The 14288-nt window shown below is 30.7% G+C and overlaps 2 protein-coding genes across 3 annotated transcripts in view; one reads left to right on the forward strand and one right to left on the reverse strand.

The window, feature by feature from the left end:
• Nucleotides 1–14288, reverse strand: part of LOC136035610 (DNA-directed RNA polymerases I, II, and III subunit RPABC3-like) — an 85288-nt gene that overhangs the window by 44519 nt on the left and 26481 nt on the right. The gene's annotated exons all lie outside the window — the stretch shown is intronic.
• LOC136035608 (protein unc-50 homolog) overlaps nucleotides 1–14288 on the forward strand; it is a 110811-nt gene that overhangs the window by 13188 nt on the left and 83335 nt on the right. For both annotated transcript variants that reach the window (XM_065717491.1, XM_065717489.1), the window contains exons 2-4: nucleotides 614–679; nucleotides 8758–8878; nucleotides 13802–13941. In XM_065717491.1, coding sequence (XP_065573563.1) covers nucleotides 614–679; nucleotides 8758–8878; nucleotides 13802–13941 — 327 coding nt within the window. The remainder of the gene's footprint in view (nucleotides 1–613; nucleotides 680–8757; nucleotides 8879–13801; nucleotides 13942–14288) is intronic.

Consider the following 14288-nt stretch of genomic DNA (forward strand, 5'->3'; position numbering starts at 1 on the left):
GATCTGAAATTATACGAGACACAGTTTGGTGTAGTATTAATAATCCTTTGTCATTTTTGGGTGCTTATTCAGGTTTTTTTTTTGCAGTATTTTGGAGGTTATTTTAACTTTAATTTTGTTTTTTTTGCATTTTTTTTTGTATTTTTTTTGTCGTAGATAAAAACTCCCGGATGTGGAATCGAAATAAAGTTTAGTTATTATTTAAAGTTTCTTTTTTTTTGTTCCGCTGTTTTATTTAAATCTTACGAGTTTTTCTCTCTCTTAAATTCTGTGAATGGATAAGCACCGTGGTCTAAGAAATTATTTCTGTAACACATAAATATCATTTTGCTATTATATAATTATTTTTCTTTTGATTTATTACTATTTTACCATTATTTTACTTATCACTATTTTACTTACTGTATTACTATCCTACTACTATCCCTTTCCTATTTTTGCATTAATATTCTACTGTTATTTTACTTGTTATTATTATTTTTTAACCTGCTATTATTACTTTTTTACTATTGCTTCACTCTGATTTTCTTTTCTTTATTTTCTTAGTATTTTCTTTAGCTCACACATACAAATGTCTAACTATTTTATTCTTTAAATATTTTTTTCTTTGTAGAGAGCAAATCCCAGTTTGCTAGAGACGATCCAGCCTTCCTTGTCTTATTAGGTGTATGGATATGTAGTAAGTATGATCTTATTTTTGTTTTTTGAAAAAAAACATGGAATTTGGAGTAAATATTATTAGTTACATTATAAACTATAATAATAATTATTGTTTGTTAGTTATAATATAAACTATTAGTTTTGACCTAATTTTTACCTATAAGAATGTCACACATGTAATTGTTTTTACCTTTGTAAGTGTAAAAAAGAATGATGCAAATGTAAAGGCAATCTTTGACATTATTCCATTTTGAAGACACCGATTTTCCCTGAAAATTGCCACTTTTCCTGATCTTCCCTGAAAAATGATTTCCCCTAATTTTCCCTGAAAACTAAATTTTTCTTAATTACTACTTAAAGGGGTCTGAAGTGCTTGCAACATTTAAACTTCTTAAAAGAGACTGAATTCTGCGATTTATAAAAATCGTAAATCGATTACTGAAATATTTTCTTGGAATTTTTAACATCACAAAACTATTATTTTAAAAATTGTATTACACTTGTACAAAATATACTATTTTTAGTATTATTTTTTTTTATATGCAAACAAAGGGGGGTTTATGTACCAATGAAATCAAAATAAAAACATTTTATGTTTTTATTTTGTCTCTTTTATGTATTTCTATCCCTTTCTTCTATGTTTCTTGTTACACCCCTAAACGAGCTAATATTTAATCTTTAATCTTTTACGCAAATAAGATTGTATCTTCATCCTCATTTCCACGTCTCATTTTAGGATAATTCGGATATTCTTTTTATATTATTATTAGGATATTATTTTAGGATATTCTATCAATGGTTCAACGTTTTTTGTGAATTATTTTTCGTTCTTTCATAGTCACATATCATTTTGCCTGTTACATATTATAGACCTGTGTAGTTTAAAGGAGGAAATTTAAAGGAATAGTAAATAGTGCAATTTTCCATATACTACCAAAGAGAATACTGATACCCGATACCCGAATAACTACTGATACCCGAAAAACGTGATTTTTGAAGGTTTTATTGTTGGTATTTCAAAAAAGACAAAATTCTTAGGAAGTTTTGAGTTTTTTTTGAGGGTTGCCACCTTGAAGCGTTAAAATAAATAAGCAAATGTAATTGGGCAAATTTGACAACGCCTTTCGTCAGTAAAAATCTCAAACAATAACAATCTGTTTACTCCCATAGACAACTTAACCTTCAAAGAAGAGCTACATCTTCTTAAACTGTTGGTGTCATACGCTTTTGCTTATTTAGTGGTGATTTATCATCCACGTATTTATTTTTCCAAATTTGACGCCTAATACTACCAAAAACTACATCTGATGGAATTTTTGGTTGAAAATGGAATTCTCCTTTTTTCCTTGTTTTTCGGAATATACATGTTTGTATATGTTTCCACTTCGCCAATACAAACTATCAAATCCATTTCCACGGTCTTTGCAACTTTGAAACTTAAATCAGGCAGAAATTTGTAAACAGTAAAATGTAGTGGCCGGCCACCACTAATTAAAAACCTCTGCTGAATTTCCTAGAAAATAATTTGGCTTATCTTAAACCACATACGGAATTAGCGAAATGTTGCTGAATTTATAATTATGAATTTATATATATGACGTTACTATTTTTTTTTCACAGACCATACTGCCTTTCTATGACTAAACAAATAAGATTTTCAATAGGGATACGTCAATGTTTTCAATAGTTTCAACAGGAAATTTGTAAGAAGGAAATTTTGGTTTATCAATGAGATTTGTCAGAAGCTCAGTTTTTAATGTTAGTGTTTTAATTAAGTTTAGTGTTTGATTTTCAATAGGAATACGTCAATGTTTTCAATAGTTTCAATAGGAAACAGGAAATTTGTAAGAAGGAAATTTTGGTTTATCAATGAGATTTGTCAGAAGCTCAGTTTTTAATGTTAGTGTTTTAATTAAGGGCCAATTACGTCCTTTCTATGACGAAACAAATAAGATTTTCAATAGGAATTTAAATGTTTTCAATAGTTTCAACAGGAAATTTGTAAGAAGGAAATTTTGGTTTATCAATGAGATTTGTCAGAAGCTCAGTTTTTAATGTTAGTGTTTTAATTAAGGGCCAATTACGTCCTTTCTATGACGAAACAAATAAGATTTTCAATAGGAATACGTCAATGTTTTCAATAGTTTCAATAGAAAACAGGAAATTTGTAAGAAGAAAATTTTGGTTTATCAATGAGATTTGTCAGAAGCTCAGTTTTTAATGTTAATGTTTTAATTAAGGGCCAATTACGTCCTTTCTATGACTAAACAAATAAGATTTTCAATAGGAATACGTCAATGTTTTCAATAGTTTCAATAGAAAACAGGAAATTTGTAAGAAGGAAATTTTGGTTTATCAATGAGATTTGTCAGAAGCTCAGTTTTTAATGTTAGTGTTTTAATTAAGGGCCAATTACGTCCTTTCTATGACGAAACAAATAAGATTTTCAATAGGAATACGTCAATGTTTTCAATAGTTTCAATAGGAAACAGGAAATTTGTAAGAAGAAAATTTTGGTTTATCAATGAGATTTGTCAGAAAGCTCAGTTTTTAATGTTAGTGTTTTAATTAAGGGCCAATTACGTCCTTTCTATGACGAAACAAATAAGATTTTCAATAGGAATACGTCAATGTTTTCAATAGTTTCAATAGAAAACAGGAAATTTGTAAGAAGAAAATTTTGGTTTATCAATGAGATTTGTCAGAAGCTCAGTTTTTAATGTTAGTGTTTTAATTAAGGGCCAATTACGTCCTTTCTATGACGAAACAAATAAGATTTTCAATAGGAATACGTCAATGTTTTCAATACTTTCAATAGGAACAGGAAATTTGTAAGAAGGACATTTTGGTTTATCAATCAGATTTGTCAGAAGCTCAGTTTTTAATGTTAATGTTTTAATTAAGGGCCAATTACGTCCTTTCTATGACTAAACAAATAAGATTTTCAATAGGAATACGTCAATGTTTTCAATAGTTTCAATAGAAAACAGGAAATTTGTAAGAAGGAAATTTGGGTTTATCAATGAGATTTGTCAGCAGCTCAGTTTTTAATGTTAATGTTTTAATTAAGGGCCAATTACGTCCTTTCTATGACTAAACAAATAAGATTTTCAATAGGAATATGTCAATGTTTTCAATAGTTTCAATAGAAAACAGGAAATTTGTAAGAAGGAAATTTTGGTTTATCAATGAGATTTGTCAGAAGCTCAGTTTTTAATGTTAGTGTTTTAATTAAGGGCCAATTACGTCGTTGCATGGGCGTAATTTCGATATTTCAACTGGGTTGAGAGCAAAAGGGGATCCATATGTGGTGACTGGGGCAGGCAGGTATGGGATATCCTTTAGGGAAAGGGGGATTCCAGAGGCCCTCCCACAGAAAATTTATGAAACTACGAGCCTAAACGTGTATTTAAGCTGCTCAAAAACTCATTACCCTCTTATTTTCTATTAATAAAGTCGTAGAGACTAGCCGTTGCAATGAATTTCTAAATTTTGAATTCTATTATAAACTCGAGATCTTTAATCGGTCACGATATTAAAATTCGACTCGCAGCGATAAGGTAGACCTCCTCCCTCGTTTCAGTTTAGTCCAAGAGACCTCTGAAATACAAAGAAGATCTTTCTGCCATGTGTATCTAGTACCAAGAGATTTAATATGTAGAGATATATTAGTATCGATTTAATAGATGTATACAGATTTGATTCAAAATAGGTACATTTAGTATTAAAAGAATGATTGAAAAGAGAAAAGAAGAGAGATGAGAACAAGAATGAAGAGAGAGGAAAAACTATCTCAAATGGTTTTGAAAAGAAGTTGCTTGCACGACGTTAGCGGCTTGCACACTAACCGAGTCAAAACTTAAGTGTTTTTTTTTTGCCTACTAGCCTTTGTAACGATTTTCAAAACCTGCTTATACGACTTAAACGCTACTTAAGATTAAATAAAAAAAAACTAGTTTTTTTAACTGAAAGTAAGGAGCGACATTAAAACTTAAAACGAACAGAAATTACTCCGTATATGAAATGGGTTGTCCCCTCCGCAGTCCCTCGCTCTTTACGCTAAAGTTTTTAATTGTTTTAAAAAGTAGAATTGTGGCAGGGTCAAACTTTAGCGTAAAGAGCGAGGGACTGCGGAGGGGACAACCCATTTCATATACGGAGTAATTTCTGTTCGTTTTAATCTGATGGTGTCATTTTCGTCGAATCTGATGGTGTCATTTTCGTTAAGATTCTACGACTTTTAGGGTGTGTTTCCCCCTTTTTTGCTAAATAAGGCAAATTTTCTCAGGCTCGTAACTTTTGATGGCTAAGACTAAACTTGATGAAACTTGTATATTTAAAATCAGCATTAAAATGCAATTTTTTTTTGATGTAGCTATTGATATCAAAATTCAATTTTTTAGAGTTTTGGTTACTATTGAGCCGGATCGTTCCTTACTACAGTTCGTTACCACGAACTGTTTGACAAATATTAATCATTTTACTGAAAAACATTAATCATTAACTTTTTACGAAGCACCTTAGTTTTTTTCATAGGTTGAATAAACCTAATAATACATATTGTTTATGTATTATATATATATATATTTAATATACATATTATGTATATTCAAGGTATATAAAGGTTTAGTAAGGACTTTTAAACAAATGACATTCGTTTTATTCATAGTCTACTTGAAAACCACTATTTTGTTAGAGTTTTCTTTTGCTTGTTTGTACTATTTCAAACTGGATTGTTCAGACTTAGATTGTTTCAAAATTGGAAGTTTTTATGAAGTATCATATTTTCATCAGTGTTGCCACGTTGAACAGTGAAAACATATAATCGAAAGTCATTAGTTAAATTTGACAGTGCTTTTCGTCCGTGAAAGTTCATACATCAAGGGTATGTTGAATCCCAAAGAGAATTGCACCTTCAAAGGGAAGCTATGCCTTCTTATGTTGCTTTTAGCTTACTTTTTACTGATTTTTTTGTCACTTTTTTTTTAATTGCATATGCAGATTTTTATGCCTTGGCAACGCTGGCCAGTGATAATGCTTAGCTTCCTTGCTAAATTTAACAACGCTTTTCGTCCATCATAATTCAAACATTAAAAAGCTGTTGATTCTCAAAATTTGGCTTAGTAGTTGAAAACGCTGGGAATTCAAATTTTAATGAAAAAGACTCGATTTGAATTTATGGATTTTTTGGTAGTAGCGGATAACAGATTAAAAAAAAACAACAACAAGAAACATGAAGGAAAATCAGCGAGAAATAAAGGAAAAACATCAAACAGCTTAAGTAGCTTTAAACAAGAAAATTAAATTTAAAAAACAAGAAATACGAAGAAAAATCAATGAGAAATAAAGGAAAAACATCAAACAGCTTAAGAAGCTTTAAAAAAGAAAAATTTAATTAAAAAATTAAATTTAAAAAACAAGAAACGTGAAGAAAAATCAGTGAGAAATAAAGGAAAAACATCCAACAGCTTAAGAAGCTTTAAAAAAGAAAAATTTAATTCAAAAAGTTAAATTTAAAAAACAAGAAACGTGAAGAAAAATCAGTGAGGAATTAAGGAAAAACATCAAACAGCTTAAGAAGCTTTAAACAAGAAAAATGTAATTTAAAAAATTAAATCAAACAGTTCGTGGTAACGAACTGTAGTAAGGAGCGATCCGGCTCAATAGTAAACGAAACTCTAAAAAACGGAATTTTGATGCTAATATATACATCAAAAGAATCAGTTTTTTATGCTGATTTTAAATATATAAGTTTCATCATATTTAGTCTTTGTCATCAAAAGTTACGAGCCTTAAAAAATTTGCCTTATTTTAGAAAATAGGGGAAAACACCCCCTAAAATTCACAGAATCTTAACGAAAGTCACACCATCGCATTCGGCGTAACAGAGAATCCTCTAGCAAAATTTTCAAGCTCCTATCTACAAAAATGTGGAATTTCGTATTTTTTGCCAGAAGACAAATCACGGGTGCGTGTTTATTTGTTTGTTTGTTTGTTTTTTTTTTTGTTTTTTTTTTCAGAGGTCATCGTATCGACCAAGTGGTCCTAGAATGTCACAAGAGGGCTCATTCTAACGGAAATGAAAAGTTCTAGTGCCCTTTTTAAGTGATCAAAAAAATTGGAGGGCACCTAGGCCCCTTCTCATGCTCATTTTTCCCCAAAGTCAACAGATAAAAATTTTGAGATAGCCATTTTGTTCCGCATAGTCAAAAACCATAAGAAATATGTCTTTGGGAATGACTTACCCCCCACCCCCCACCCCCACAGTCCCTGGGGGAGGGGCTGCAAGTTACAAACTTCGACCGGTGTTTACATATAATAATGATTATTGGGAAGTGTACAGTCGTTTTCAGGGGATTTTTTTTCGGTTTTGGGGGTGGGGTTGGGGGGATTTTGCTATGTGGGAGAATCTTTCCTTGGAGAAATATGTCATGGGGGAACAGAAATTCAATGAAAAGGGCGCAGGATTTTCTAAAATTACTATAAAAAAATGAAAAAATGAACATGGAAAAGTTTTTTCAATTGAAAGTAAAGAGTAGCATTGAAACTTAAAACGAACAGAGATTATTAAGCATATGAGGGGTTCTAAAAATACTTTAGCATAAAGAGCGAGGTATTTAGGAGGAGATAAATACTTCGCTTTTTATGTTATAGTATTTTTAGTAATTTCAACTATTTATTCTACGGCCTTTCTGATTCAGGGGTCATTCTTAAAGAATTGGGACAAAACTTACGATTTAGTGTAAAGAACGAGATATTAACGAGGGTACAAACCCCCTCATATACATAATATAAATTAAAGAATATAAAAGTTTGTTACGTAAGTTAATTCTTAAGTTACGTATATTTTTTACTAATAAAAAAATTCGTTAAAAATTAAAATTTATAGTTGCCTTTTTATGTAACCGAAAAATTGCATGGCAACTAGGCCTCCTTCCCCATCCCTTATTTCTCAAAATCGCCTGATCAAAACTAAGAGAATGCCATTTAGCCAAAAAAGGAATTAATATGCAAATTTCATTTTAATAATTTATGTGTGGAGAGCCAAAATCAAACGTGCATTAATTCAAAAACGTTCAGAAATTACATAAAAAAAACTAGTTTTTTAACTGAAAGTAAGGAGCGACATTAAAACTTAAAACGAACAGAAATTACTCCATATATGAAATGGGTTGTCCCCTCCGCAATCTCTCGCTCTTTACGCTAAAGTTTGACTGTTTGCCACGATTCTGCTTTTTACAACAATTAAAAGCTTTAGCTTAAAGAGCGAGGGATTGCGGAGGGGACAACCCATTTCATATACGGAGTAATTTCTGTACGTTTTAAGTTTTAATGTCGCTCCTTACTTTCAGTTAAAAAAACTAGTTTTTTTATGTAAGTTTAACGTGAAGAAAAATAAGTGAGAAATAAAGGAAAAACATCAAACAGCTTAAGAAGCTATAGCTGATTTTTGGTGGTGTAGTTGTCTTTGGGCTTCAACAGGCTGTTAATGTTTGAATTTTTGTTGACGAAAAGAGTTGTCAAATTTTGATAATTTGTTTTCACAGTTCAGCGTCGTAACACTGACTCAAATTTCAGAACTGGCCTAAAACCGTCGCAATTTTTAAATAAATGAAAGAAAAATTAGAAAATTGAGGTTTTTAGGTATGAACCAGCCTAAGGGTCCAAGGGGGGGGGGGATGTTTTGAAGTTCTTCGGAGCAATTATAGTTTCTGCATTCTGTGCATACTTTTTTTTTTCATTGTAGCTTACGATATAGAAATAGTTTAAAATACGTATAATTTATGAAATAGCCTATACGTATAAATTATGCGTATATTTATGAATTTTTTATTGTACCTATACGATATAAAAATCGTTTAAAATATGAATAATTTGTGAATTGACGTATTTATACGTATATATTATATCTATATTTATGAATTTTTTATTGTACCTGTACGATATAAAAATCGTTTAAAATTGTATAATTTATGAATTGTACATATTTATACGTATATATTATGTGTATATTTATGAATTTTTTTATTGTAGCTGTACGATATAAGATCGTTTATAAAATCGTATAATTTATGAATTATTGCTTTATCTTTACAGTCACGTCAATTGGATTCAAATTTGTGCTGGATCTCCACTTTGTGGGTTTTGTCAAATTCTTGTTGTACACACTATTCGTTGACTGCATAGCTGTGTCTGTTGTTGTTGCAAGTGTATCATGGTATGTACTTCGTTTAATTGATATGTAGTGTATATGTGTTATCTTGAACATATATTAACAATGGTGCAATTAATCTCAAGTTGGAAGGCAAGGGGGATGAACCAGAAGCCTTCTTTGTAGAGGTGGCTCGAATAATTAATGCTCACCGAATCACGTGAAGTTTCGTATGCATTTATTACGAATTTGTGTTTTAATTTTTGCATTTAATTTTGGCTAATTTTTAGAGAAACGACAGTTCTCCTTTTAGGTTTTTCTATTTTTCCTCTCTCCTTTTAGTTCTCCTTTTTAGTTATCCTTTAAAACTAACTTTTAACTTTAGCGAAAATTTGCACTGCTTTCTATAAAAATCTGCATCTACAAAATTTGATTGTGTATAAATTTCAATCTCCTATTAAATTTTCAAATAGTTTAAAAAAATTCTAATTTAACTGCTTTTCACAAAAGAAAGTTCTTCTAATTCGTGTAATGTGCTTTTAATGACAATTTTTTTTTTCTCAAATTTCCTGCAGCGAATCTTTAACAAATTTTAATCTGATATCTAAAGAAATTTACGTATGTTCTGCTAAACTTGAAATCCTGAGGATAGGGGTTGGGTCTCGCTGGTTATTTGGTTTGGAACGGGGGTTAGTGGCGTGAACCTGTAAGCTCAACAAGAGTCGACCCAGCTCTAAATGGATACCTGGAGAAATCTGGGGAAAAAAAACGGGAAGTGTTGGATGATTTACCCCCAACCACGCACTGCACTCCTGGCCGAAGGCATCGAATCAGGAGATCAGTACCTGCGCAGCGCAGACCATTGTTCAGCACGCGAGTTCATGCTGATAAAACTGAAAAAGTTCAGCTCTATAGACAGATATCTTGTCTGATTATATATAAATTTGTTTGGAATGTATTCTTTCATCTGGAACTCTTTTTCTGTTCATATTTAGAAAATTGATGGTCAGTCCTTCACCTTTCCTCAAAAGAACCGTTTTTCTTTACAGTTATCACCTTTTTAATATCTCAATCCTAAATCAAATTTGAATATTATTATTTTGATAGAAGCTATTTTGGGAAACTATAACTGTTCTTTAGAAAAAAGTTCTATAATTATAAATTGACATAAAGGGTGCCAATGTGGGGGGAATCGCTGCTGAAGATTTCAAAAATACTTTTTTTAGTATATTCATTGAAGAAAATAACTAAAATCAACAAAAAAGTTTTGGGAAAAACTTTCTTGTATCTTTACGGAAAAATTCAAAAAACAAATCAATACCCCTTCCCTTACATTATCCTCGATTGAATACTTTTTTTTTGTATATTCATTGCAGGAAATAACTAAACAAAATAGTGTTGGAAGACACTTTTTTTTGTATCTTTACTGAAAACATTCCAAAAACAAATCAATACCCCTTCCCTTACATTATCGTCATTTGAATACTTAATTCTGGTATATTCATTTAAGGAAATAACTAAACTCAACAAAAAAGTTTTGGGAAGTACTTTTTTGTATCTTTCAATGCCCAAACAAATCAATGCCCTTCTCTTACATTTTCGTCGTTTGGTGCCCCTGATCGACATACCTGAAATTCTGAATATAAAATGCTTTAATATTAAGTTGGAGAAAAATAAATTGCGGCTGAAGCAAATTCTATCTCATAAACGAAATCCCAGCTATTCGTTAGAAAATTTAAGTTCGATTTCTAACGAAAATTTACAGCATTTTCTATAAAACTTTGAACTTTAGTACATCTGCTCGATAAAACAGACATATTATTTTATTATGTGCAAATTTGTGTGTAATTTTTTTTTTATTCTCGTGTTCTTTTAGCTTTATTTTTCTATTTGGTTTTAGAAAGATCATAGCAAATTTTTCATCTTCCATTGAAAGAGTTGTTTCCCTTAATAGATATTTTCTTTTGGAATCTATATCTTTTAGAATGTCAATTTTTTAATTAAGCTTGACCTTGTTTAATAAAGCTGAGAATTCGAATTTAAGTTTAATTAATTTTAAATTTAAGCTTCTTTAATAAGTTTGGGAAATGGAAAACACGAAAACACGCTAAAAACACGAGTTAGTAACTCCTTCCCGGAAATTTTGAAAATGCCTTTTTTGTATTTTGATTGAAAAATAAAAAAGAAATAAGCCTTTAGATTTTGAGAAATTGACATATCTGTAACTTTCGAATACAAGATATCTTTATCATCAGTTGGATCAAACTCCTTTTCATAAAAGAAAGTTTGACTCTTTAATGTTAAATGCTTTTGAAAGAAGATAATTTTGGTTTCTCTAGTTGGCTTTAATGAAAGTTTATAAAATTTAATTTTCACTTCTAACGAACTTTGTGTTTTATCAATTTTGCACCTATAACACATGTGTTTTACAAAAGAGTTGTGGTATCTAATTGCATTTTAAAAATAGTATTTTACTTGGTCAAAATATACTATTTTTAACATTATTTTTTTATATATGTAAGCAAAAGGTGATTTACGTACCAATGACATCAAAATAAGAACATTTTTTGCCTTCTTGGACCCATATTAGGTCTACTGATACCCGAAAAGCGGGATTTATAATGGTTTTATTGTTGTTATTTCAAAAACGACACAATTCTTAGGAAGTTTTGAAATTTTTTTGAGGGTTGTCGCCTTGAGTAATTTTTTTTTTGTATAATTTTTTTTTACAAGGATTTTTTTAGCATATTTTTTTTGTGGAAAATGATTTTTATTTTAGAAATCGCTTAACATTATTTTTCTATTCAACTTGAGAAAAAAAAAATCGTTTAACTTTCTTGTTAACTCGGAAGTATTGTTTTCTTAACCTCTTTGTTGAATATTTCGTTTTTCTTTCCTTAATGTTTTTACTCCGCTTAATTTGTCAAAACAAGCGGGTAACAAATAAATTAATAGACAATTTTTCTCACGAGGATGGGAGGTGAATATCAGTTTAACTGCCCTCCTCGTGAAAATGGGCTTATTGGTAATAGTTTACAATGATCATTTTTTTTTCCCACTAGCTAGCGAAATAAAGGTGAAAATCATAAAAATCAAATGATAAAATCAAAGTGATAATCAGGAATTAAAGTGATAATCAAATGATTTTCTGAATAAAAATGGGAGCGACTCGTGCTAATATTAGTCGACGCTCTATTAGAAGAAATTTTGGCCATGAAATATATACAAAAACGGTTTTTTTTTACTGTGATTCTAAATATTTAAAAATAGTCTAGTTTAAAGTTACCCACCAAAATTTTATAGACCATGTGCCTAATTTTTGAAAAAAAAAGGGAAAAAACCCAATTGGGAAGTAAAATATATGAAAATTATGCCATCAAATTCAGCATATCAGACAACCCTTCTTCAGGGATGTCTACAAAAATGCGAATTTTGTTTTTTCTAGGGGGGGGAGGAAGGGGATGACTATGGGAGTTATTTGTTGTTTTTTCAGGGATGATTGTGTCGAACCGGTGTTCCTGGAATGTTTGGAGAGGGCTAACTTGAACGGAAATTGAAAGTTTTAGTGCTTTTCTCAAGTAATAATAGATATTGCATTACAGCAAACTGACTTTTTCTGTCATCTTGTGGCTTATGACCAACGGTTTTTGCCTGAAGACAGCTAAAATGCTATTGCTGAAAATTCCAATTTTTTAAATTAAAAACCTACGTTTTAAAATTAATCGTAAATTAACTAACGAGAAAACCAACGATTTAAACTTATCTACAAGATTTAAATCGATCTTCCCACTGTCGTGATTATAATTTCACGCAGTTGCTTATTCATTCCCACATATACACGCATTCCATATACTATAAACGGCTGCCAGTGACTTACTTAGATTTGGGTCCTACCACACCTTGATTGGGCTTAAGGCACCAATTATTGCCCTCCATATCACTTGATCTTGGACCAACGATTAAAGTTCTTCTATTGATCTTCTTGTATGTTTACCTCATTCTCTTGTGACTGACCCATGGTTGTGCGCTGCCTACCGCTCATGCGCTGACTAGGTGGTTTTTTTAGTTTCATGTAACTAAATTGACTAATTTAAGGTCTCAAAAATTATGCATAGTGGTATATGTTCGTGTCAGCTATTATCCAGTAGGGTAAGTAGGTTTTCTTGTTGGTGAGGGTACCTGAAGCCTTGAGAAGTATATTTTATGCATAAATTTTTCAATTTTTTGTGAACTTTCAAACAAATATTCAAAACGAGGATAAGGGGTATATACCCCCTAAACTCTTTTTGTTCTAAGGAATACTTGTGGACTAAACCTGTTATGTGGGTACTGCAGGGTGACAGCTCCTCTCTTGTTTTTGAAATATTTAAAATGCATTTAGAATGCATTTTAAATATTATAATTATAATTATTTAAAATGCAAATGAAATATTTGAAATATTAAAATGACGAAGATCACATTCCTATGGCTACCGGTACAGAAGGGAGAGAGGTAGGTAAAATAATATTTTAATAGCATTACTAAAACAAATTATAAAACATTATTATAACTTTTCAACACTTTTTGCCGGGAGGAGGGAAAAATTTGGAATCAATACAGAAGCGAAAACAAATACTTGACACCATGGAAACCAGTGTTTCCAAAATAGGGCTTGCCCAGCAAATTGTTACTTCTCTACGAGCATGCTTAAATCTAGATCTTTTATTTATTTTTACAGAAGGGGGGGGGGCTATCATTAATCTTTAAATTTTGCCATATGCATTAGCTCAGCGCAGATTATTTTTATCAGCCTTATTTTTACCGTTGCACTGCAGTCCAACGGTAATGGACTGTATTTTGTATCACTGCTTTAAAAAAAAAAGAAAAGCTACAAATGTAAAAACGGCTAAAAAAAAATAATCTAATTCTTGTCAAAAGTTGTCGATTGATCTACATTTTATGCCCATTTATGCCCTTTTTGTGATCATTCTGGTATATATCTCTTATAGGTTTGTTTTAAATCGGTACTTTCGAAAACCCCAATGTTTGAATGAGGATGTTGAATGGGGCTATACGTTTGACGTTCACTTGAATGCCTACTTCCCTTCATTAATCCTACTTCATCTAGTTCAACTCTTCTTTTATCACAGTAAGTTGCTCCAATTCAATTTCTTCTATGTATTCTATCAAAGTTACTTGCTGCAGTTCAATTTCTTCTATCCATTCCTGTATTTCTTCTGTACATTCTACCAAAGTTAGTTGCTGCTATTCTATTTCTTCTATACATTCTTCTATTTCTTCTATGAATTTTGTCTCAGTAAGTTGCTGTAATTCTATTTCTGTAATGCATTCATTTTTTAAATTTGCTCTGTTTAATTCGAGTCTTAATCATTTTATTATTTATTATATATTGTTATTAGTTATTAATATTATTTATTATATCATAAGACTATTTTACTATTTTTTCTATACATTCTACCAAAGTTAGCAACTGCA

This window comes from Artemia franciscana, chromosome 14 (genome assembly GCF_032884065.1).
Source record: "Artemia franciscana chromosome 14, ASM3288406v1, whole genome shotgun sequence".
Lineage (NCBI taxonomy): Eukaryota > Metazoa > Arthropoda > Branchiopoda > Anostraca > Artemiidae > Artemia > Artemia franciscana.